A 25,450-nucleotide genomic window follows, 5' to 3' on the forward strand; every position below is an offset into this window, starting at 1 on the left:
TGGCCCCCCGAGCCCAGAGAGAGGACAAAGGGCTGTGGCTTAAGGCCCTGGTCTGTGTCACTGCCGCCCTGCGACCCGCCACCCCACCCTCCAGAAGGGCCTGGCCGCTCAGGGCCATGCAGGTGCTCTGTGGGTTTCCTCGAGTCCCTTGCTCCCCGGGCGGCCGCGCCCCAGCCCCTCACCTCCGGTCGATCATCTGGTAGCATTTCTTCAGCCAGCCGATGCCGGGCATCCTGCGCCGCGGCGTGGCGCCGTTCAGGTACACGATCATGTAGTCCTCGGCCACCAGCAGCTCGAGGCTGCTGATGACGTACCTGCTCGCAGGGGGGGCGGGAGTGAGGGACCTGGCACGCAGGCGCCCGGCCTCGGGACACCCGTGGCCCCTGTGCCGTCTGCTCCCACCTCTGTCCCGGCCGGGCCAGCCTCACCTGTTCAGGTGTGGTGTGGCATCCTGGCTGGGGACGGGGCTCGGGAGTCCCAGCCCACCCAAGGGCATGGCAGTGGGCACCATGGTCGCAGAAACTGCCGTGTTATTGGGCACTTATTAGATGCAAGTGTTTCGTGTGTGCATGATCCCCTGGAACGTCTCCTGAGACTAACGAGGAGGGTTGGCTATTCATTGTCCCCATGAGAGTGGGGACAGGTGCCCACGGAGAGCCAGGGCCGTGGCAGAAGGGCCCCAGGCACCAGAAGTCAGGAGATCTGCGATCCATCTCAGACTTCTCTCTCCCTGAGTGATTCTAAAAGAATGTTTTCCTGGGCTGGCTCTGTCACCAGGCTGGAGTGCAGTGGCGTCACCACAGCTCACGGCAGCCTCCAACTCCTGGGCTCAAGTGATCCTCGAGTAGCAGGGACTAAAGGCACCACTACACCTGGCTAATTTTTCTATTTTTAGCAGACACAGGGGTCTGGCTCTTGCCCAGGCTGGTCTCTAATTCTTGGCCTCAAGCGATCCTCCTGCCTCAGCCTCCCAAAGCACTGAGATTCTGGGTGTGAGCCACCATGCACAGCCTGGAAATCTTAGTAAGAACAATGAAAGGAGAACCAATGATTTCCTGAGTCTTAATGATATCAGGTGCTTGCTAAGCGCCATCTATATCTGTCATAATAAAACCGTTGCTGTGTGTCCTTGGGCGAGCGGCTCAGCCTCTCTGTGCCTCAGATTCCTCATCCACGGGACGGGAGGCAAGGACATGAACCCCGTAGGGCTGTGGTAAAGGCTGACGCATCAACACATAGGCAGCACTTGGCGCTGCAGCTGCCTTGTAGTATTAACAAGTGCTCAGTAAACGGTGGGGACGGTGACGGTGATGAGGAGGAGGAGGAGGGGATGGAGGAGGACAGGGAGGCCCAGGAGGAAGGCCGCTGGTGAGTCGGTGGGCCAGGAGGGGCTCAGTTCGAGGCCCGTGGCAGCCACCCCTTTCCTGGTGCCCCCAGCAGCCGGCGCGGCCCCGGGCGCGGGGCGGCGACTCACAGGAAGAGGTTCTCCATGATGTAGTGGTAGTCCGGGGAGCTGCTGTCCGGGAGGAAGCAGGCGGCGAAGACGATGATGGCGTTGAGGCCTTCGCCGTAGTACCCTGGGGGGAGGCAGGAGGCGAGTGGCCCCCGGGCCTGAGCGGCCCCACGCGCCCCCAGCCCGCCCTCGTCTCCCGTCTGCCCCAAGCCCCAAGCCCCCGTGGCCCCGTGCTCACCTCCGTGGGTGACCACCTTCATGTAGGGCCGGATCATGTGCAGGTCGATGCGGTGCTCCTGCTCCCCGATGATCACCGTGCGCCACAGGCGCCCGTTGGCGGCGCTGCCGTCCTCCGCCGCGCCGTCCCCAAACAGATCCGCGCTGTCCCCGGGCATGTTCTTGGCGGTGGCCACGGGGGTGTCATCTGGAGCCAGACCGGAGCCGTGAGCTGAAGGGACGCCTGAGTGCAGACGTCTCCCCGAACCCCCCCGCCCAGCCATCCTCTCCCGCCTCCCTTTGCTGCCGGGCACCACGTGCCCTTTGCTTCTCCCAGCCTGGCTGCCCCGCGGGCCCAGTTTCCTCTCCTGCTCCCCCTTCGAGGCCCGGCTCAAATGCCACCTCCTCCAGGAAGCCTCCCAGGAGTGTTCATTTTGGAGGCCCATCCTGGGGCTTCCCAGAGCCTGGGAAAGCGTGTGTCTGCTTCGGCACACCATGAGTGCGCTCCGGGCGTGGGCGCTTGGTTATCATTCTCCTGGGAGCCTGGCACACGGGGGTCGGGGGGGGAGGGGCAGGATCAACCCTCGTTCTGTCCCCAGTGGGATCTGAATCCCCTCCCCCACCCCCTTCCTGGCTCCCCAAATCCCGCCCAGCCCTTGGCGTTTACACACCCATCTCGGGGGTCCCTGTCTCACTGTCTCGTGCCTGGACCCGGCCCTGAACTCCCCCCCTGTGGTCTGTCCCTCGACCTCCAGAGAGTTGTTTTTAAAACCCCAAGTCGGATCGTGCCACCCATTTACTTAAAATCCCCCAGCGGCTGCAAACATAAGGCGCTAAACAGTTGCACGCCAACAAATCGGGTAACTGAGATGAAACAGACAGGTTCTCAGAAACACTCAAACTACCAAAACGGACTCAAGAAGAAATACTACAGGGAATCCGGGCAGACCCGGAAGACGTAAGGGGACTGGGTCAGTCAAAATCAAATCCGGTGGACCGGGGGCAGCTGACCACCGTGCTGGGAATAAAAGCCACACTCCTTGCCCGCGACGTCCTAGACCCTCTGCCACCTGCCGCCTCTGTCTCTGTCCCCACCACCCACCCGGTCACCTCTGCGGCTTTGCCCAACCTCCACGCCAATCACACTGGAAGCCTTTCCCACCCTAGCTCTTCCCTGGACCTCGGCTACGACGACGCCCGGCAGGGTGGCCTGTGCCGGCCACGTTCTCAGAGCGCCTGCCTCTGGGCATGCGGCTTCTGCCTGCAGGACACCGAGGGCGCTGGGCTGGGCCCTGCTCTGGGGCGGGGCGTCCTGGGCTGCAGGTGCCGAGCAGCGACCCTGCCCCACCCCCACGCCAGGAGCTGCCCCTCCCTGAGTCGTGACGACCACAGATGACCCCGGACGTTGCAGAGAGACTCTGGTGACGGCCACGCTCCCAGAAAAATTCTCAAGTCCACAAGAAAAATGCACCGGGGGGGATGGGTGACACACGGACGGACCCTCCTGGAGCCCAGGTTCGAGCCTCCGCCCCGCCCGTCGTCACTCTCTGGGCTCCCGGGGACAAGGGGCGGCCGCGGTAAGCCGCAGGGACGCCCACGCGTCACCTTCCCACTCCAGCTCGTTCCCATTCCCCAGGAACTCCAGCGAGTCGGTCTCGTCCGGGGTCTCGATGTCGTCCACGTTGATGTCCAGGTCGTCAGGGGTGTCCAAGAAGTCGTCGGACAGCAGAGAGCCCTCGCTCTGATCCAGGGAGATGTTGATGTCCGGGGCCACCAGCGTCTTCCTCTTGCGGTGCGTTCCACCAAAATTCAGCGTGTTGGGAGGGGCTGTGGGGACAGGGAAAACCAGGAAAAACAACCAGGTTTGTTTCTCCCTCTTTGCTCTCTTCCCGACCTGCTGGCTTCGTGGGGACGGAGGCCACGCCCCACCCACGTCGCATTTGGCCGGATGTCCTGTCACCACAGCAGCGACTGCCACGACCGACCGACCGCGCTCCTAGGGGGACGCTGCCTGCCTCCAAGGTCAAGGGCGGACGCCCGGACGGCGGGCAAACCCGGGTTCAAAGCCAGGCTTTGTTGTTTAGCGTTAACGGCTTGGAGACGCCGGAGGGGGCCACCTCCCCTCTCCGAGCTTTGACTTAGTTTTACCGTCTGCAAAATGGGACTCACAGGAGGTGAGCTGGGGAAGATCTCGAGGACTCGACCTCAGAGAATGTGTTCTTTCAAAAAAAGTCGATCTTTTTAATTGCTACAGAATATTTTACATATGTTCGGGGTCCGTGTGACGTTTTGTTGCAAGTACAGACTCTGTAAACGAGCAGGGCAGGGTCCCTGAGGTGTCCACTGCCTTGGGCATTTATCTCATCTTTGCACTGGGGACATTTCAAGTCCCCTGGTGTAGCTACTTTGAAATATACGATACATTGTTGCTAATATCGTCACCCTAGTCAGCTATGGGACAATAGCATTAATTCTTTTTGTCTAACTGCATATCTGTGCCCAATAACCAACCTCCCTCCAACCCCCCCTACCCACACACCCCCTTCTCGGCCTCTGGTGTCCAGCGGTCTGGGGTGGACACGGTGGGTTCCGTATCTGTGCCCCTGGGAATGGCGCTACAACACACGTGGGGGTAGGTGTCCCTTTGATAGAATGACTCTTTTTTTTTTTTTTTTTGAGACAGAGTCTCACTTTGTTGCCCAGGCTAGAGTGAGTGCCGTGGCGTCAGCCTAGCTCACAGCAACCTCAAACTCCTGGGCTCAAGCGATCCTCCTGCCTCAGCCTCCCGAGTAGCTGGGACTACAGGCATGCGCCACCATGCCCGGCTAATTTTTTCTATATATATTAGTTGGCCAATTAATTTCTTTCTATTTATAGTAGAGACGGGGTCTCGCTCTCGCTCAGGCTGGTGTCGAACTCCTGACCTGGAGCAATCCGCCCGCCTCGGCCTCCCAGAGTGCTGGGATTACAGGCGTGCCTGACCAAGAATGACTCTTTTCCTCTGGACAAATACCCAGTAGTGGGATTGCTGGATCGAGCGGTATTTCTATTTTTAGTTGTTTTGAGAAATCTCCATGCCGTTTTCCATAGAGTACCAACTCACATTCCCAGCGACGGCGTATAGAGTTCTCTTTTCTCTGTATCGCGGCCAGCACTTGATATTTTTTGTGTTTTTAGTCACAGCCCATTCCAGCTGGGGCAAGGTGATATCTCACTGTGGTTTGACTTGTATTTCCCTGATGATGAGTGATGTTGAGCATTTTTTTTGAGACAGAGTCTTGCTCTGTCACCTGGGCTAGAGTGCCGTGGCGTCAGCCTCGCCCACAGCAACCTCCAACTCCTGGGCTCAAGCGATCCTCCTGCCTCAGCCTCCCGAGTAGCTGGGACTACAGGCACATACCACCAGGCATGGATAATTTTTCTATTTTTTTTTTTTCTTTAGTGGAGATGGGGTCTCGCGCTTGCTCAGTCTGGTCTAAAACTGCTGGCCTCAAGTGATCCTCCCACCTCGGCCTCCCAAAGTGCTGGGATTACAGGTGGGAGCCACCCTGCCCAGCTGCCTCTATTTTTTTTTTTCCCCTTTGAATTTCCGGGCCCCTAAACAGCCGGTCAGAGGTGACAGCCTCAGGAGATGGACACACACGTGTGCCCCGGCAGAAAATATTAAAAACAAACCAGTCGCATTTACCCAGGTGCCTGTTAGGGGCTGGGCACTGATATCACTTCAGACCTCGCCGTAACTTCGCAAGGCAGGAAGTGGCACCCACCGCACGGATGGGAACAGTGAGGCAGCGACTGGCCCCGGGCTGCCTTGCTGGGGAGGGGCGGTGTCGGGACTGGACTCGGGCCTCTCGGGCCACCCTGCCTTTCTCCCGGGGACTGGGTCTGGAGTGGCGAATCGGGCACGTGTGGCCGAAGACATCGGCCTCTCCTCCCGATGGGGCAGGGCTGAAGGCCCCAGCACGGAGACAGCGGGACTGAAGGTGTGGACGTGACACTTGTCACTAGCAGGGAGGCAGGGACGCCACCACGTGGGCCTGGAGGACAGAGCTCTGAGCCAAAGAGGATTATTCCCAAGCTTTCAAATCGAATGGAATCTGCCCTAAAAACAGACAGACAGAGAGTCGAATGGCTCGTTCCCTGCCAGGTCGCAGGCCGGCTCGGGACTTGTGACCTCCTTCTTCCTTCCGATGTCACCTGTGGCGACGGGGGCGAGCAGCCGCGCCCGCACCGCGCCGGAGATGCCTGCGTCCCGGGTGGCGTGCCGGCTGGTCCCCCAGGAGTTTCCCCGCAGGATGGCTCCTGCCTGGGGCTCACCTGCACCTGGTTTAGGTGACAGTTACGCGGGACTTTGGACTTGAACTTGACACTGGAGTGGGCGACCCCTCCCCCCAGGACGCTGAGGGGGGGGCATCAGCGTGAACTCGTCTTGCAGCGGGAGGATGTGGGTTTCGGGGGAACCCGCGGGCACAGTGCTCTGGGCTGAAATGTGTCCACTCAAATTCGTACGTCACAGCCCTGACCCCCGGGACCGCAGAACGTGGCCTTATCTGGAAACGGGGTCGCCGCGGGTGGAATTGGTTACGATGAGGTCACACGGGAGCAGGGTGGGTCCGTGAGCCAGTGAGGACTTGACACAAGGGGAGATTTGGATGCGACAGGCACGCGGGGAGCACGAGGGACATGGAAGCAGAGATGGGGTGACCCGTCTGCACGCCAGGGGATGCCCAGGATGGGCCACCACCGGGGGCCGGGGAGGCCAGGCACAGACCCGCCCTCACGGCCTCAGGAGGAACCAGCCCCGCGCACCCCGTGACCTTGGCCTCGGGCACTGGGGGAAAGTCCGTTGTTTCTGTCGCCTACGCGGCCGGCTGCGGCCCCTACGGCAGCCCCAGGACACGGACTGGCGGTTGCTGGGCACAAACTGGGGGCCTGGTGACTGTCCCCCTCCTGCCTCGCCCAGGCTGGCTCTGCCACATCCAGGCCTCCCCCTCGCCCTCCCTGCTCCGCCCGTCCCGGGGACGGGGCTCTGGGGTGACAGGCCGATGCGGCTCTGCCCCAAGCACTCATGGGACAGTGACGTGGGCACTTCCTTTCACTTGCTGGTGCCCGAGACACGGGAGAGGAGGGGACGGGAGCTGGTCACCCGGTAAATCCCGCACAGGCCTAAGGGCTGGGCGGCCGGTTGCCTCCTCGGAGCCCCCCTTGGAGCCACTGTCTGGACACCTGGAACCTCAGGGCTGGGCCTCCCAGGGCGCCCTCCCCCGAGCTGACTGTGTGCCCGCACCCCCGGGAACACTTCCCACCTATCGCCTCATTTAATCCTTACATACCCCCTCTGCGGGAAGATCACTACCTGCATTTGGTAGATGAGGCGTTGGAGGCACAGAGAGGTTGAGTGATCAGCTCAAGGACACACAGCACGCTGTCTTTGTGACAGTGCTCTCACTGGCCCTGCCGGGACCGTTTACCCTGCAGGTCTCAGGCCAGAACGTCCTACCCAGCGTGCGTGTGGCCTCTGCTCTTCCCGTGGTGACAGCCCGGGCAGAACTGGCACCTGGGAACAAGGGGCCCGCACTGCGCAGGTGGAAACTTACAGGACGTGTCTCCCGCCGGGCTGCCGAGCAATTCCATCCCCGTCTCCTCTGGGAGCGGCCTGCAGACGCGGCATCACGACAGGCACCGCCAACCCGGCCCAGGCCACCACACGGGTCCAGCCACACGCGTGCAGACAAAACAACAGCGACAAAACTCAGTTAGTTCTGGGGATCACGGGCCCACATGTTAACACATTTCTTTCTTAGCATGAAAAACTCATAAAACATCAGCGCCGGAGGCTCCTTTCAGTTATCAAGTGAGTATTAAGCCTTTTGAGGCCGGGAGAGGTGGCTCACGCCTGTAACCCTGGCACTCTGGGAGGCCGAGGCGGGAGGATCGCTCGAGGTCAGGAGTTCCAGACCAGCCCGAGCAAGAGTGAGACCCCGTCTCCACTAAAATTAGAGGAAATTAGCCAGGCGTAGTGGCCCGTGCCTGTAGTCCCAACTACTGGGAGGCTGAGGCAGGAGGATCGCTTGAGCTCGGGGGCTCAAGGTTGCTGTGAGCCAGGCTGACGCCACGGCACTCTAGCCTGGGCTACAGAGCGAGACTCTGTCTCCAAAAAACAAAACCAGAAAAAGAGTCAACCATAAGAACTCTCCATCAATGCTGGAATGGTTTGAGCAGCTCCATAAATAATGAAATACTGGATTATAACCCAAAGTATAAAATAAATGTCTATGAGCCTGTACTGGTATAAATAAATGATTGCATAAATAAATAGGGAAGAAGAGACATATTTCCTGTGCAGAAGGATTGCAAATAATTCATGTAGATATCCACCCTCAAGGAGACAACTCCCTGCTATTTAAGTACCAGCTGCACACGGTGACGTCATTCCAAAATGTGCAGCGTAGAGTCCGGGCGAGGTGGCTCATGCCTGTAATCTCAGCACTTTGGGAGGCCAAGGCAAGAGGGTCTCCTGAGGCCAGGAGTTTGAGGCCAGCCTGGACAACATAGCAAGACCCCATCTCTACAAAAAATTAAAAAATTAGCTGGGTGCCTGTAGTCCCAGCTACTCGGGAGGCTGAGGCAGGAGGATTGTTTGAGCCCAGGAGTTGGAGGCTGCAGTGACCTGTGATCGCACCACTGCACTCCAGCCTGGGTGACAGAGCGAGACCCCATCTCTAAGAAAAAGAAAAGACAAAGGAAGTCTGAATCAAGTGTGGGTCAGTTACAATAACGTATCCGTCTTGCTCCATTCATTGTGACAAATGTACTCTGCTAAGAGAAGATGTTAATCACAGGAGAAACCGGGTGCAGAGCGCTCAGGAACTCTCTGTGTGAAGTTTGCAACTTTTCTATAAATCGAAAACTGTTCTCAATAATAAAGCTTATTTTGAGAAACGCAGGGCTGGGCGCGGTGGCTCACGTCTGTAATCCCAGCACTCTGGGAGGCCGAGGCGGGAGGATCGCTCAAGGTCAGGAGTTCAAAATAAGCCTGAGCAACAGCAAGACCCCGACTCCACTAAAAGTAGAAAGAAATTAATCGGCCAACTACAAATATACATAGAAAAAACTAGCCAGGCATGGTGGCGCGTGTCTATAGTCCCAGCCACTCGGGAGGCTGAGGCAGGAGGATCGCCTGAGCCCAGGAGTTTGAGGTTGCTGTGAGCTAGGCTGACGCCACGGCACTCACTCTAGCCTGGGCAACAGAGTGAGACTCTGACTCAAAAAAAAAAAGAAAAACAAAAATAAAAAGAAACGTGGCCAACTATATACATTGGTGTCCCTTTGAGGTGGCCCCGGACTCCCGTTCAGAGCATGCGCAATCCGGCAATCCCTGGACTCCTTCTGGAAGGTTGACCCGGAGCTCTGACTCCTTCGCTCCCCTGGGAGACGTTGATTCCAGGCAGAGGAGCTTTGCTCGGGGCCGCGGGCGCGGGGAGCCCGGGCGGCCGGCGGAGGAATTGTTCTCCGCGTCGCAGAGCCGCCTGCCAGCTGCGGGGCCAGCTGCTCGGCCCGGAAGCACGGCGGGACGCTTCCTCCTTTCCTTTTAAGAAGCGGTTTTATTGCCTCGCCTCTATTCCGCTTAGGGCGTGCGCTGGCAGCGTTTTCGGGGTGGAATGTATCTATGTACCGGGTGTCCCCCTCCCCCCCTCTTGTCCCCAGTGACACATTCATCAAATGTCCTTTGAGTGACTGCTCTGTTCCCAGTGCACCTTCAGGGCCTGGAGGAAAGGGGTGAATCAGGTGTCTCCCGGCTCCCGTGGATGACAAGGTCAAAAACGTTTGCTGCCAAATCAGAGATGCGACACAAAAAGTCTATATTTCCATCTTTTCTGGGATCAGGAGACCTTCCCTTCTAAAGGGATAGCAATCTTTGTTTTTCTTTTTCTTTCTTTCTTTTTTTTTTTTTAATACACAGTTTTACTCTGTCACCCAGGAGTGCAGTGGCATCATCCCAGCTCACTGCAGCCTCCAACTCCTGGGCTCAAGCGATCCTCCTGCCTCAGCCTCCCGAGTGGCTGGGACTACAGGCATGCGCCACCATGCCCGGCTAATTTTTTTTTTTTCTTTTTTTCTTTCTTTGAGACAGAGTCTCGCTTTGTTGCCCAGGCTAGAGTTGAGTGCCGTGGCGTCAGCCTGGCTCACAGCAACCTCAAACTCCTGGGCTCAAGCGATCCTCCTGCCTCAGCCTCCCGAGTGGCTGGGACTACAGGCATGTAGTCTGGGACTGCGTCCACCGTGCGTCAGGTACCACACCGGGACCCTCACAGCGCGATCTTGTCTGTTCCATACAGTGACCCCAGGAGGCAGGACGAAGCCCATTGCACAGAGGGGGAGACTGAGGCTGGGTGAGGGGACCCTGCCCAGGTGGAACCGGTCAAGGCGGCAGAGCCGAGACTGCATCCCGGCCACCTGACGCCTGCACCGGGCGCTCGGTCATCACACTCGCCTGCCCCCCTCTGCCTGGCCGGCAAGCGTGCGCAGACTCCGGCGGGCACAAAAAACCCCCGCCGGCCCAGCCAGGGGCCCTGTCCAGCCACCAGCTCCTCCTGCCAGAGGAAAGCGCCTTCCGGCCGGCTCTGAGTTGGGCTCCCGCCAGGCTGTGACTCGGCCTCCCGCCCCTGGACGGTCCTCTCGGACCCTGTGCTGGCCTCCCACCCGGTGCAGCCTCGCCCGGCTCCGGCTGAAACGTGGCGCAGGGAAGGCTGAAACCCCAGCAGCGCGGTACACAGACGGTGGGGGCCACCCAGAGCGTCTGACGGCCAACCCCAGCCCTGCCACCACCGCGCTGGCTGGCTGTCGGCTTGGGCGACGCCTTCTCCTCTCGGAGCCTCAGTTTTCCTCATCAGTAAAATGGGAACAGCTCTGGGACCTACTCTCCCTCCCTTCAGACCCGGCCACACGCTGCTTGACGGCGGCACGCATTCTGAGAAAGGCGCGGGCAGGCAGCTTGGTCCTTGCGCCAGCGTGGCGGCGTGCACTCTCGCAGGCCCAGACGGCACAGCCTACTGTATACCCAGGCCGCACGCAGAGCAGCCTTTTGCCCCGAGGCCACGAACCGCGCCGCGTGCCCCTACACCGCGGCGTTTGTGACACAACGCCATTTGTGTGTCTACACAGAGAGAAGGCACAGTGAGGACACGGGGTAAGGATAAAAAACTGTGCGCCTGTAAATAGCTGTGCTGCAACGTTGCCCTGGTGACAATGGCAGCAAGCGGCGGGAGTTCTTCGCCTCCACTGTAAGCTCACGGGACCTGCGTCGTGCGGCGTGGCCCGGCACTGACCGAGTGTCGTGTCGTGGGGCGGGGCCGTGCGAGTCGGGGGCCTGGGCTCTGCGACTCGGAGCGCGGAAAGCAGGCGCCGGGGCCGGCCGGGCCGGGCTTCCGTTTGGAGGGAGCCCTGCGTGGCTCTCAGCGCCGGCGCCCAGTGACCTGTCCAGGTGGTGCCGCCTTTTGCAGGGGTGTCAACGCCCGCGGCCCGGCGACTCTGAGTCCAGACTTTCCTCCCCGGCGCGGGTGCGGCAGGGCTGCGATTTGCCGAAAGGCCTTCAGAGCAGAAGCCGGGGCTTTTCCGAGCAGGAAGAAACTGGGCCTCCGGACGGCGGCGTCCCCTCCCGCCTGCCCGGCGGACTTCTGGGGACGGAGGGGCAGTCATTTCCGGGGCAGTCAGGGAGGGCTTCCCTGAGGAGGTGACTGCTACGCGGAGACTGGGGCAAAGGCAAGTTCAGGGGACATCAGAGAGCAGGCCAGGGAAACAGAGGAAGGAGGTGGGGGGCGGGGTGGATGGAGGGTGACAATGGGGCGTTGGGGGGGTGGGGAGGCAGGGGGGGACGGGCTGTGGTTTTCAAGGCCAGGGAGCTTGTTATTAGATCTCCCCAAACCCGGGGTCTTCGCTGGTGTCGGGAAGGTAAGACGAGGTCCCACTGGGGCCGCGCCAGCCCTACACCCAGTGACGGCGTCCGTACCGGATGAGGGGAGTTTGGGCGCAGACGCAAAGCGGGAGGGGGGCACGTCCCCATCTCTGAGCGTGCGGCCACCCTGGCGACCACGGAGCCGGACAGAAGGCATCAGGCGTGCCCAGACGGGGCGGGCTGGGTGACGGTGGGCCGTGCGCGTGGTCTCGGGGCTCCCACGGACACTCGCAGCTCCAAGAGAGGAAAGAGCACCCGCCGGACTCGCCCTAGCCCGGGACTCAGCGACATCGGAGAAGCGGGACAGCTCGGGCTCGGCTGCCTCCCCGGGGGCTCGCGACCTCGTGCAGTGGAGGGTCCCGGACTGCGTCTCAGACCTGGCTTCCCCGCGGGGCTCGCTCGGTGGCTCTTTGAGACATTATTGTGGGATGATCGAGGTGAAATTTACCAAACAGCACGTAGACGACAGTGTTGTGTGACTGCTAGATTTCCAATGACGACAATCGCATTATGCCTGTGTTAGAAAGTGTTGCATAAACCCTTCCTTCCTTCGAGGAAACACACACAGGAGTGTTTAGCAATAAGGGAGCCTCAAGTCCGCAACTTATTTTCAAATAATTAGAAAATATGTATACAGATACACGCACACACGTGTTTACTACACACTTGACCCTTGAATTTCTCGGGCTTAGGGGCACCAACACCCCTGCAGAGTTGAAAATCCAGTTATAAATTTTAACTCCCCCAAACTTAATTACCAATAGCCTCTTCTCGATCGAGAACAAAACAGTTGATGAGCACAGATTTTCTGCATGGTGCGGACCATATAAATGCCGTGTTTTTACAATCCAGTAAGCTAGAGGGAAGGACATGTTATTAAGACAACCACAAGGAAGAAAAAAAATACATTTACAGCTCCGTACTGTGTTTATCAATACCATAAGTTTATGCCATCTGTTTACAAGCTGAATTGTCTGACATAGAACACAACCGTTCGACCGAGGGTAGAAATCAAACTAATTCGACTTTTTCTCGTAATGTCGTGATTTTTCTCTGCTTCTTGGGAACACTTCTGGCATCGCGAGTGGCGCTTACGGAGGGGGCCCATGGTGACATTCAGGGTTTATGGTATTGCGCTAAACACGGTGAAAAATACACGAGAACCTCGAGAGATTGCTTTCCACCACGATAGCAGGGAACGGAACTGCTCCCACGGAGATATTAGCGTCCCGTGGTGTTTTGACGCACACTCGCCCCACCGTGACGGCAACAGGAGGTGGCCTCGAAGCCATTATGGTGCTGCCGTATGTTGTTATAGTCAATTTTGTGCAGTTGTGACTTAATACTGCACCTCTGTGTTTGATTACATTTTTCTGGACTGTGCACGGGGCCACGTGTTTGTGTGCGTGTTGATGAATTTTAACATTCCACAATAGATTTGTGCATAGTTCGTGGTAGCAAATGATAAAGTAGACCAATACCTACATATATTTTACGCATTCAGGACATACCTAACTTTTTCTTAATTTTTTACTTTTTTTTTTTTGAGACAGAGTCTCACTTTGTTGCCCAGGCTAGAGTGAGTGCCGTGGTGTCAGCCTAGCTCATAGCAACCTCAAACTCCTGGACTCCGGTGATCCTCCTGTCTCAGCCTCCTCCCAAGTAGTGGGACTACAGGCATGCGCCACCATGCCCAGCTAATTTTTTCTATATATACTAGTTGGCCAATTAATTTCTTTCTATTTATAGTAGAGACGGGGTCTCGCTCTTGCTCAGGCTGGTTTTGAACTCCTGACCTCAAGCAATCCGCCCACCTCGGCCTCCCAGAGAGCTAGGATTACAGGTGTGAGCCACCATGCCCGGCCACTTTTTAAAAATTAATTAATTATTTGTGAGACAGAGTCTCGCTGTGTTGCCCGGGCTAGAGTGCTGTGGCATCAGCCTAGCTCACAGCAACCTCAGACTCCTGGGCTCAAGTGATCCTCCTGCCTCAGCCTCCCCAGCAGCTGGGACTACAGGCATGTGCCACCATGCCCGGCTAATTTTTCTATTTTTAGTAGAGCCCGGGTCTTGCTCTTGCTCAGGCTGGTCTCGAACCCCTGACCTCAAGCAATCCTCTTGCCTTGACCTCCCAGAATGCTGGGATTATAGGCACAAGACCCTAGCCTAATTTTTTATCTTTCATTTAAAAAATTTTTAAAATTTTTCAGAGTATTACAGGGGTACAAACGCTTTGGTTACATAAATTGCCTTAGCACCGGCCCAAGTCAGAGCGACAAGGTGCCCATCCCCCGACAGGGCACACGGCGTCTCTCAGGTGCAGATTTACCCATCCCCTCCCCCCACCCGCCCGACATCCTGTAAATGTTACTTCCCATATGCGTGCTTCTTAATTTTTTTGATTATCCTAGACTAGGTGGTTCATCTATGAGGTTTCTCAAGTTGTTGGAAATCTCTTCAAAATTTTCCAATGTGTTTATCGAAAAAATCTGCAGCGAAGTGGACCCGTGCTGATCAAACTCGTGTTGTTCAAGGGTCAGCAATATATATGTACATATACACACGCATACATATACCCAGACACGTATGTATCCTATTCTATGTTACATAGAGGACTAGATGGATATTGAACTCTATAGATACACATTATTTCCACTAAGCTGTCCCCTGGCTATGCCATTCTCTCTATATACATATACTATTCTCTGTCTCTATACCTGCTATATTATTGGTCTCTATAGTTGCTATTCTCTCTATATATACTTTTGATTTTTTTTGAGACAGGGTCTCGCTCTGTTGCCCAGGCTGGAGTGCCGTGGCATCATCACAGCTCACTGCAGCCTCCAACTCCTGGGCTCAAGCGATCTTCCTGCCTCAGCCTCCCGAGTAGCTGGGACTACAGGTGGGCACCTATATATATTAATCTCTCTCTCTCTCTTTTTTTTTTGCACACAGATGATCTTCAACAATGTGAGTCTGAACTGCCTAGGTCCACTTTTATGTGGGCTTTTCCAACCAAACTCGATTCAAAGTACAGTATTCAAGGCATGTGAAACCCGAGTGTGCGGAGGGCCAACCTTTTTTGTACATGTGGCTTCCGCACGCGTACATCTGCCTGCACGCCCACCCTCTGCACTGTATTCAGGAAGACACACGGGTGGGCTCGGGGCGCCATCTACACGCATGTGCACACACGCACACCCGGCAAACGCTAAAAGCAGAGGCAGCGAAACGCTGACCACGGGGTGGCCCTGGCACAGGTGCACACATACTCCTTTTGCCATTCTTGTGATTTTTTTTTTTTTTTGCTAAGTTTGGAACTTTATCAACATAAAAAGTTACAAACAAACCAAGCCCAGAGCACTGGGTGGTGAAGGAAAGGGGCTGAGGGACCCGTGTGACACCTGACCCTGCACCCCCGCCCTGTCCTCAGTTTCCCCACTTAGCTTGTGTCCAGTCCCCAGCCTACTTCTGCCGGGCCCAGGGCCTCGGCACACGCTGCTCTCTCTGCTTGGAACGTGTGGCCTCCACCCCCAGCCTCCTCCCCCTGCTTCCACCCTCCTCGTTCTTCCCAGGGGATCAGGGCCTCCCCTGAAGCCCCTGATGGGGTCAGACCCCTCCCAGGGGCTCTCGAAGTGCCTTGAACCCAGCTGCCACCTTGCACTGGGTTGTGAGGCTCTAAGGGACTGGTATGCAGTGGGTGCATATTATTAGAATGAACACGTGGAGAGGTCGAGGCAGCCCTCAGCTCTAGCTCCGCAGGCCTGTGCAGCAGGAGGGCGGGGGGGCGGGGGCGAAGGAGTCGGGGAAAGTGCTGGAAGGGCAGGGAGCGCGGGGCTCTCACATCCCGCAGGGAGGCACAGAGACCCTTGTCCCCGGCCACCCCCCCAGGCGCGTCCCGAGCTAGGGCGAACAGACCCTGAGCTGTCTGCGCCCAGACAGAGGGGCCTGTGTGCGGCCACAGCTGGCCGCCGCGCCAAGGGGCCGCGGGCGTTTCTTCCAGAGACGAGGACCACAGCAGCCGCGTGGGCGACGCCGGGCGCTGGCAGAGGCGCGCCTGCAGCCCGGGACGCACAGCGAGGCCACAGTCCTGCAGACACTGCGCCCCTGAGCCCCAGGGGCCCCTGCAGCTGAGCGAAGCCCGTTCGAAAGACACCCCCGTCCTCTGTTTACGCTGGCCTCACCCCTCCCAGATCGGGCCTCCAGTCCGCACAGAAGCTGCCCCCGGCCCCACGTTTGTCTCGTGAAGGCTTGGGCGTGGGGACAGCTTTTTTAAAACTAGTTTTCTTCTTCTGAGACAGGCTGTCACTCTACTGCTTGGCTAGCGCGCGGTCATAGCTCCCTGCAACCTCCAGGGCTCAAGCGATCTTCCCACGACAGCTGCCCCAGCCGCTGGGACTGCACGTGCGGCCAGCACGCCCGGCTAATTTTTACGTTTTCTGTAGAGACGGGGACTCACTATGTTGCCCAGGCCGGTCTCGAACCCCTGGGCTCAAGTGGCCCTTGCACCTTGGCCTCCCAAAGTGCTGGGATTACAGGCGTGAAGCCACCGCGCCGGGCTGGGGTAGCTTTTAAAATATCAGTGGCAGAACAGAGAACTGGAGTGAGCAAGGCAGAACCTAATAATATTAGTGACACCAAAGAGGATCATTCACTTGCGCAGCCTTTGTCATTTCGAGGGCCCATCCCGGCCGTCTGACCAATATCTCAGGACCACTTCGTGAGCGATAAGATTAAGATTTGTATTTTACGGTTAAGGAAACAGAGGCGCTGACCAATATCTCAGGACCACTTCGTGAGCGATAAGATTAAGATTTGTATTTTACGGTTAAGGAAACAGAGGCGCTGGGGTGCCCAGGAACCTGCCCCAGGTGGCAGAGCAAACCTGCTGGGGAATTGGGATTTGAACCGGGACATCAGATTCCAAAGATGAGGCCCTTTTGGCGAATAACATCGGAACGGACGGCAGGGAGTCCGTGCTGCTGGGAGACTGTTTTTATGTCTAGGGTGGTTTTCTGCCTGGAGACACCAGGTTGAAGAAGAAGGTTTTTAACGTCCAGGACACTGGAGTGCAGTGGCCTCATCGCAGCTCACTGCAGCCTCGAACTCCCGGACTCCAGCGATCCTCCTTCCTCAGCCTCCTGAGTAGTTGGAGCTACTTAGAAGACCTTTTCTGTGATATACTAAATGTTAATATCATGAACGATAGAGTATAATCTGTGTTAATAATCTTTCCTTTTCAGTATCATAAGGTTTACATATTACAAAACAAAAAGTATATAGAATATATCAAGAAATTGACAAAATCATCCCCAATCTATTATTTTTTTGCTTCTGTCATATTGACTTTAAATACATGTTTTTATCATAAACAATTGAAATAATAATTCTTAAGTGTTAGCCTTTTAAAAACTGAGCTCAAGGAAGAAGAAAATTAAAACTTTGCTGAATTACTAACGAGTTATGACATAACTGCTATTTTTGGTAAGAATGATAACTTTTCTCAGCATATTCTAAACTTAGGGCAAATAAGAGCTCCATGGTAAACAAGATCTCAACCCAGCTAACTTCTTTTATTTCTATTTTTTGTAGAGATGGGATCTCACTATGTTGCCCAGGCTGGTCTCGAACTCATGGCTTTAAGCGATCCTGCCACCTCGGCCTCCCAAAGTGCTGCAATTACAGGCATGAGCCACCGCGCCCTGCCTGGTGGCCCTTTCTGCCTATTTAGGCATCAATATTATTTAGATTGGGTTGGAGAGAGAGACTTCTAGAAGGGCCCGTGGAAGGGAGAAAAAAATTGCTAAGGTGAGCAGACAAGAACTACAGGCGCCGACAGAGGGGCCATCTCTCCGCTGAAACTCGCAGACCGTGCGTGAGTGCAAGCCCCATGGACGCTGGTACCAGACAGACAAGAGAGTCTCGGCGCCTCTTGCTACACACAAACACACAGGTGCCTGGGATTCAGAGGCCTGGAAATGGCTAAATTCAGGAGAGGCCTGAGGTCCTTAAATAGGGGGGACCCCTGTTCCCCAGTGGGTGCCCCATTCTGCTTGGACAGCAGTGGACAAGAAGCTCACGATCTCCCACACATCAGCCCAATCGAGATCTGTCATTTTATTACGTTTTTTAGATTTTTTTTAAATATTCTTTTTCTGCGGCCACACCGCCCTGAACGTGCCGGGTCTCGTCTGAGCTCGGAGGCTGGGCAGGCTCGGCCGGAGCGTGCTCGGCCGGGGACCTGCGATCCCGAGCAGCCTCCCGTGCTGCGTTCAACCCCGACTCTCTCCCAGGCTTCTGCACGCGTCCTAGTTCTGCCTTCTGGAACCCTCCCCGAATGAGGTCCCCCCCCAGCTGCAAATGCTTTTTCAAATTCTCTTTTTGCAGGCTGAACACACCCAAGCCCTTTAGACCATAACTCCCCAGATCGTTTACATAACGAACTCTTCCGCCCCATGTCCTGGGGGCGAGTTTCCTGCATCAAAGGAGAGGCAGATGAGCACTTGGCTCGTGCCAGGGAGTCAGAGTCACGCACCTTGGCCGGGTGCCGCGGCTCACGCCTGTAATCCCAGCGCTTTGGGAGGCTGAGGCGGGAGGACCGCTAGAGCCCAGGAGTCCGAGACCAGCTTGGGCAACATAGCAACATCCCATCTCTAAAAAATTTTTTTTAAAAATGTAGCCAGGCGTGGTGCACATGCCTGTAGTCCCAGCTACTCGGGAGGCTGAGGCAGGAGGATCGCTTGAGCCCAGGAGTTGGAGGCTGCAGTGAGCTGTGATGACGCCACGGCACTCCAGCCTGGGCGACAGAGAGAGACCCTGTCTCGAAAAAATACATACAGCTTCCTTCCCGCATGATTCTTTTATTCCTACCAGTGTCCGTCATTCATTCACCCAGTATCTATTGAGTGCCGACTGTATGCCAGGCACTATCATGGGGCTGGGGTCCAACAGTGATCAAAAAAAAAAAAAAAAGATCTGTGCCCTTGCGGGGCTCTGTTTGGCGGCGTGCAAGCATCCCCCCAACTGCCAGGACTGAGCGCCTTCAACAACGTGCGTCCTCTTATAAATCCAGAGGCTGAAACCAGTTTCACTGGCGGGGCGGGGCCCTCCTGGGGCTCCAGGGCAGAACCTTCTATTGCCCTTTCCAGTGTCTAACGGCCACCGCGTCCCTCTGCCGGGCCCTTCCTCCCCCCAGAGCCAGCAGCGAGTGTCTTCCAGTCTCTCTGCCCCTCCCCCCCCCGCCCCTCGTGGGGGGACCCTGTGCTGACCCAGGGCCCCCGGGGCCATCCAGGGTGATGTCCTCACTTTAAGATCCTGAACTTAATCCCACGTGCAAAGTGCCTTTTGCCACGTGAGGCAGCATTGGCAGGTTGCAGGGACCGGGATGTGGCTGTCTTTGTGGAGGACCGTCATAATAAAGCCTTTATTCAGGACGGAAGCAATTCAGGCCATTGGGGAGGAGGTGACGAAAGGGGCCAGGGAGGCTCTCCCTGAAAATGTGGCCTGTGGGCAGAGAGACCCAAAGTAAGTGAAGTTGGGCGCGAGGGAAAAGCATTCTGAGCCGAGGGAACAGCCAGTGCCAAGTTTGAAGGTTAAGAGTAAGCTGGTCAAGAAGGAACAGATAGGAGCCACAGCAGCTACCGGGGCAGGAAGGTCGAGGGGAAAGGAGGTTGCAGACCCAGGGGGAAGCTAGACCCCGGATTTTATTTTATTTTATTTTTGAGACAGAACCTCATTCTATTGCCCAGGCTAGAGTGCTGTGGCGTCAGCCTAGCTCACAGCAACCTCAAACTCCTGGGCTCAAGAGATCCTCCTGCCTCAGCCTCCTGAGTAACTGGGACTACAGGCATGCGCCACCATGCCCGGCTAATTTTTTTCTATATATTTTTAGTTGGCCAATTAATTTCTTTCTCTTTTTAGTAGCGACAGGGTCTTGCTCTTGCTCAGGCTGGTCTCAAACTCTTGACCTTGAATGAGCCTCCTGCCTCGGCCTCCCAGAGTGCTGGGATTACAGGAGTGAGCCACCACGCCCGGCCTAGACCCTGGATTTTCAATGGAATAAGCATTTGCCTGGGTTTTTATTTTTTTTATTTTTTTTGAGACAGGGTCTTGGTCTGTCACCCAGGCTGGAGTGCAGTGGCATCATCAGGGCTCACTGCAGCCTCCAACTCCTGGGCTCCAGCGATCCTCCTGCCTCAGCCTCTTGAGTAGCTGGGACTACCGGCATGTGCACCACACCTGGCTAATTTAAAAAAACTTTTTTTAGAGATGGGGTCTTGCTATATTGCCCAGCCTGGTCTTCAACTCCTGGACTCAAGTGGCCCTCCCACCTTGGCCTCCCAGAGTGCTGGGATTACAGGCATGAGCCACCGTGCCTGGGCTGCCTAAGGGGTTTTAAGCTCGGCCGGGACACGGTCCCTCCGGCGGCTGCATGGAAAAACACACTCTCACTTGATTCGTGGGAACCCAGGTAAGAATATTGTAGTAAAATGAGATTGTTTTAGGAGAATGTTTAGAATTCTGAAAACAGTGTAAGGGGGGCTCTTTTGGAGCTGTGGGGGGGGGATCAACCTCACATCCATCCCGTGCTGGGCGCAGATCTCGGCTACGAGGCCACAGGGAGGCCTTGCCCACGCGGTCTCAGCGCTCACGGGGTGCGGAGCGGGTCAGCCCGGGCCAGGCCTGGCCAGCGCCGCTTAGAGACGCCCGCCCAGGTGGCAGTTCCAGAGGAGCTTTCGCTGCCCACCTGCGGTGCCCCCGCCTGCAGCCGCCCGGGGCAGGTGCCGGCCCACGCCCTCCACGGCCCACTCGGGAGCCTGGAAGTCCTACCTGGGAAGATCCTCGTCCTGCCATTCCTCCTTCACGTCCACGTTTTCCATCCGCAGCGTGGCCTCAGTGGTCCCCATGGGGGCGGGGAGGGGGTGCCGGCTTGGAGCCGGGGTGAGCTCTGAAGGGGAGGCGCAGAATATGGGGTTTACTGGGCGATAATCGTAAGACCAGCACCCCACGTGCAGCCCCGCTTACTGAATCGCTGTCCAGCTCGCTGGGCCTTCCCCATTTTACAGGAAAGAAAACAGAGGTGTACAGAGCTGAGAACACCCAGGTGGGCCTAGAGTTTGAACCCAGGTGAGGGGCTGAGCCTTCAGCTGTAAGCACCCCTCCCTGAGAAGCTCTGAATTCCACCCTCTCCTGGGAAAGCCAGGACCCAAATAGACTCATTCTCCCTCCCTTACCTTGGACCTCAACTGGGAAGCAATAAATCCAAATAGTCATTTATACTAAAGTGTGAATGACTGATATGCTCAAGCTTCCCTATTTTCAAAGAGGTCCTGGTTAAATCCAACTCATCTCCACCTGCCACCTCTACCAGGCCACCTGCTCTGCCCCTCTGTCCTCCAGAGAAGAAGTGAGTCCTAACAACCTGCTGACCTCAGGGCTAACAGAGGCAGTGTGGAAAGAGGTCACCGTCACCACCGACTACAAAATGCCCATTTTGTGTTTGTCGTCCGAGGAGCCCACGGCGGGGCAGGGACAAGGGGGGGCCCTCCAGGGGGTGGTCTGGGCAGGATCAGGGCTACCAAGTGAGCCTGAACTTGGGTCTGTCCGGGGACACGGCAGACTCTCAGACCACTTGCCTCTCTGGGCCTCAGTTTCCCTGTCTGGAAAGGAAAGGGTTGAATGAGAGGTGACCTCTGCGGCACCCTCGGGGCAGAGCGCTCCAGGATCTTACGGTTCAACCAAACCGCCACCGGTTTTGTGCCTTGAAACCAGCGGTTGGCACCTGGGGGAGAGTCTGCCGCCCCTCCCCCACCCCTGCGACATTTGGCGATGCCTAGAGGCTTCTCTGTTCGTCACAGCTGGGGGAGGGGGTGCTCCAGGCTGGAGGCCAGGGGTGCTGCCCAGGACGGCCCCCGCCACCGGGGAGGGTGGGGCCCTCCATGTCCCTAGATCCCAGGCTGAGAGGCCGTTTTGAAGGCAATGGCTGTTTCTCTGTTTGCTCGTTAGTGACAGGATTTGGGGCCACGCCACCCCGTCAGCCCGTCCGTTACCTCCTTCCGTCCTCCCAACAGCTGCTGTCTTGCGATGTCCCCTTTCCAGCGTCTAAGGCCCCTGGCTCGAGTCACGCCCCCGGCTGCCCCCCCACGTGCACCTGGTGCGCCCAACAACGAGCCACCCACCCACCGGGAGCCGCAGCGTGGGGGGGGGGCGGCCCTGCCTTGGGGGGCGGCTGGGGAGGGGACCCGGAGGGAGCCGAGCCAGGTGAGCCGGCAGGAACCGGCAGGCGATGGCCAAAGCGGCCCCTCCCCCACTCGGTGCCGGTTTCTCGCTCGGTTCTCCGTCCTGAATGTCGTCATTCATTCACGGAGGGGGGGACATGCAGCATGGGAAAAAATCCCCATCGGAGGATCGGCACAACGGCCACCGCCTAGAGCCTTTCCGGCAGGCGACAGTCTGCGTCGTGTCCCAGAGCTCTCTGGAGGGAGGGCTCTGTCGCCTTATCTGCGCCCCAGGAATCCGCGGCCCTAGTCCTGGGGGCGTGGGGGGCCCCCGCAGCTGTGTCGCTCCGTAACCCCTGAAGCGCCGGGCGTGGCCGTCCCCGGACCCGTCACTCCCGCACTGACATCCCGCTCCGCACTGGGGCGGGCGAGGGGCCGAGGGAGGGGCGGGGGCGGGCGCCCACCTGCGCTCCGACCGGGGCCGCCCGAGCTCCGAGCTCCGAGCCGAGCCGGGAGGGTCTGCGCCCGCGCCCCCGCCCGCCTCCCGGCCCCGGCCAGCCGTTGCGCCCAGGCCCTGCTTCCAGTCGCCGCGGTGGCCGTCCCGGGCCTCTGTGTGCTGTGAGCAGGAGGCGACAGCGGCGGGGCGGCCCATTCCGGCCGCCCAGGCTTACGTTGCCCCCTAAGCTGTTGGCAGCGCCCGCGAAGGGCGCGGGGCTCTGCCTCCCGCCGGGCGGCGACCGGGTGCGGGCCTGGGGTCCCGGGCCGCGGCTCCCCGCGCCACCCGCCCGCCCGCCCGCACTCACCTCCGCGGCGGCGGCGGCCTCTCCCGGCGTCACGGGCACACAAAGGCCGGCCCCGGCCGCGCGCGGCCACCGGGCATGCCCCGCGGCCCGGCCCTCGGAGCCGCGCAGGGGCCTGTGTCGGCGGGAGCGCAGGCCCAGCTAGCGGCGGGCTCCGCGGCGCGGGGCGGGGGCGGCCGCGGCCTCTGTCGCCATCGCCGCCTGCGCCCTGTCGCCGAGGAAGACGCCTCTCCTGCCGGCTCCCGCTGGCGGGGCTGCGCGGCCCGGGCGGCCGGGCGCCGCTCCCGTGCGGGGGGCTGGGCGGGGCGGGGCGGGGCGGGGGCCGGGCGCGGGGGACAGGCGCGGCCCTCCCGGTGGCGCTGGCTGCGCACAGCGGAGAGCGAGCGCGCGGGCTCGGGGCACAGGCGGCGCGGCGGCCGCTCCGTAGGACTCGGGTGCGGGAGAAGGTCTCGGGGTCACGTCCCCTTTCCAAGGCGGCAGGGCTGGGGTGTCCCCTAAGCGGCCAAAGAGATCAAAACTGTCCCAGGGCCCCCGTTTTGCGGGTCCACCCGACGCCCACGCACGGCTGAGGGAGCCTGCGCCCCGAACCCCACGGGTCTGGGGGGGCAGCGGCCTCTCCACAGACCCGCGCGCCTGCAGCGCCCCGCGGTTGTGCGCGGGCGGGGGTGGCGCCCACCCAGGGAGCCCGAGGGCGCGGTGGGACGGGCGGGGACTCCGGAAAAGGCGGCTCGGCAGGCGGAATCAAGTTGCGGATCTTGAGATGAGACTGTCGTAGAGGAGGGTGGGCCCCAGATTGAATGCCAGGTGTCCCCAGAAGAGAAGAGGAGACCGCGGGGGAGGGGCGGCCGTGCAAGGCGGAGGCGGGGATCAGGGCGAGGCTCCGCTGGCCGGGGGTTCCCAGCTGCCCACGGAAGCAGGGAGAGGCGCGAAATGGATTCTCCGACAGAGACTCCAGAAAGAGCCACCCCTTGTGGGACACCTTGATCTCAGACTTCCTGGCCTCCCGAAAGGCAAGACGATACATTTCTGTTGTTTTAAGCCGGCCCGTGCAGTGGTATTATATTTTGTTTCAATAGCCCAAAGAAACAAAGTATATGATAACCCCAAGTGAGGATCTGTTGAGGATCCGGATCTGTTCGCTCCTCCTCTTCTGACTTACTGGGCTGGCTTTCTGCCTGTTCTCTGAGCAAACACATCCAGTTCATTCCTACCGCAGGGCCTTTGCACGCGCTGTCCTGTGCTGGGAACGCATGTCTCCAGAACTTCATGTTGTTCGTGTGTCCGTTCACAAGTTACCTCCTCCGAAGAGCCTTCCTGGACCCCCTCCACCCTCCACTCTACACCCGATCGCCCTCCATCCCATTGCCCAGTTTGATTTTTTTTTTTAGTGTGATGAACATTAAAAAAATTATGGTAAAATGCACACAACTTACAATTCACAATTTTAACTAATTGAGACTGTACAACTCGGTGGCATGAAGGGCATTCACATTGTTGTGCGAACATCACCGCTGTCTAGTTCTAGAACTTTTTCTTAAATGGCAGTCCTGTCCCCATCAGCTGTCACCCCTACCCCCTCCCCAGCCCCTGGCACCCACGAGTCCACGTCCGGTCTCTGTGGATCTGCCTGTCCTGGACATTTCATATAAATGGAGTCTCACACTGTGTGTCCTTCTTTTTTTTTTTTTTTTTTTTGAGACAGAATCTCGCTTTGTTGTCCAGGCTAGAGTGAGTGCCGTGGCGTCAGCCTTGCTCACAGCAACCTCAAACTCCTGGGCTCAAGCAATCCTCCTGCCTCAGCCTCCCGAGTAGCTGGGACTACAGGCATGCGCCACCATGCCCGGCTAATTTTTTCTACATATATATTAGTTGGCCAATTAATTTCTTTCTATTTATAGTAGAGATGGGGTCTTGCTTTTGCTCAGGCTGGTTTCGAACTCCTGACGTCGAGCAATCCGCCCGTCTCGGCCTCCCAGAGAGCTAGGATTACAGGCGTGAGCCACCGCGCCCGGCACTGTGTGTCCTTCTGTGTCTGGCGTCTCTCATTGAGCACGACGTCCTCAAGGTCCCTCCACGCTGTGGCCTGCATCAGAGCCTCGTCCCTTTCCATGGCTGAGTGACGCTCCAGGTGTGGATGGGCGACATTTTACACCTCCATTCATCCTTTGATGGACACTCGGTTGTTCCCACCCCTTGGCTGCTGTGGACGGTGTACGAGCGCTGGAGTCCTGTTTCTAATCTCTCGGGTGCGGGCCCGGGTGCGTGCCCGCCGGGTCAATCTGTAATTCTCTGTTTTGCTCACTCAGGGACCTGATTTTTTTTGCGCAGCGCTTACCACTAATGGAAACTGTTTACTTATATCTTTGTCAATTCTCTGCCCCTCCACCCCTCACCAGAATCGAAATTTCCAGAAAGCAGAGACCCAACTAGTCTCACTTTCTCTGCCCAGGGCAGCGTCTCCTGGTGCCAAGGAGATGCAGGTGGGAGGCACAAATGCCAAGCCCTTCCCGGACACTCGGTGACTTAGGCTGGACTCTCACTCACGGAGTCCGTAGCCCTCCAGACCACAGGCATTAAGGCGACCTGCCCTGCGGCAGGGACAGAAAGCCCTGCTGGGGACAGAAAGCTCTGCTGGGGACAGAAAGCCCTGCTGGGGACAGATAGCTCTGCTGGGGACAGAAAGCCCTGCTGGGGACAGAAAGCCCTGCTGGGGACAGAAGTTGCCCTGAGACTTGGGCACAAGGTTTGGACTTCCCACCTCCTGGCTGGAGGAAGGGGAGTTCTTGCAAGAGACACTTGTGTTCATCGA

General features: G+C 58.0%; 1 protein-coding gene across 1 annotated transcript in view; it reads right to left on the reverse strand.

Annotated features, from left to right (window-relative positions):
- The window catches only part of ATCAY (ATCAY kinesin light chain interacting caytaxin), a 31,687-nt gene extending 8,966 nt beyond the window's left edge, over positions 1–22,721 (reverse strand). Inside the window, exons 1-7 of the mRNA XM_012769300.3 lie at positions 22,645–22,721; positions 20,454–20,571; positions 7,267–7,325; positions 3,275–3,496; positions 1,692–1,877; positions 1,475–1,577; positions 183–314 (exon numbers count right to left, since the gene is read on the reverse strand). Of these exons, the coding sequence (XP_012624754.1) occupies positions 183–314; positions 1,475–1,577; positions 1,692–1,877; positions 3,275–3,496; positions 7,267–7,325; positions 20,454–20,530 (779 nt within the window). The 5' untranslated portion in view covers positions 20,531–20,571; positions 22,645–22,721. The remainder of the gene's footprint in view (positions 1–182; positions 315–1,474; positions 1,578–1,691; positions 1,878–3,274; positions 3,497–7,266; positions 7,326–20,453; positions 20,572–22,644) is intronic.
- Positions 22,722–25,450: the final 2,729 nt, after the last annotated feature.

This window comes from Microcebus murinus, chromosome 27 (genome assembly GCF_040939455.1).
Source record: "Microcebus murinus isolate Inina chromosome 27, M.murinus_Inina_mat1.0, whole genome shotgun sequence".
NCBI lineage: Eukaryota > Metazoa > Chordata > Mammalia > Primates > Cheirogaleidae > Microcebus > Microcebus murinus.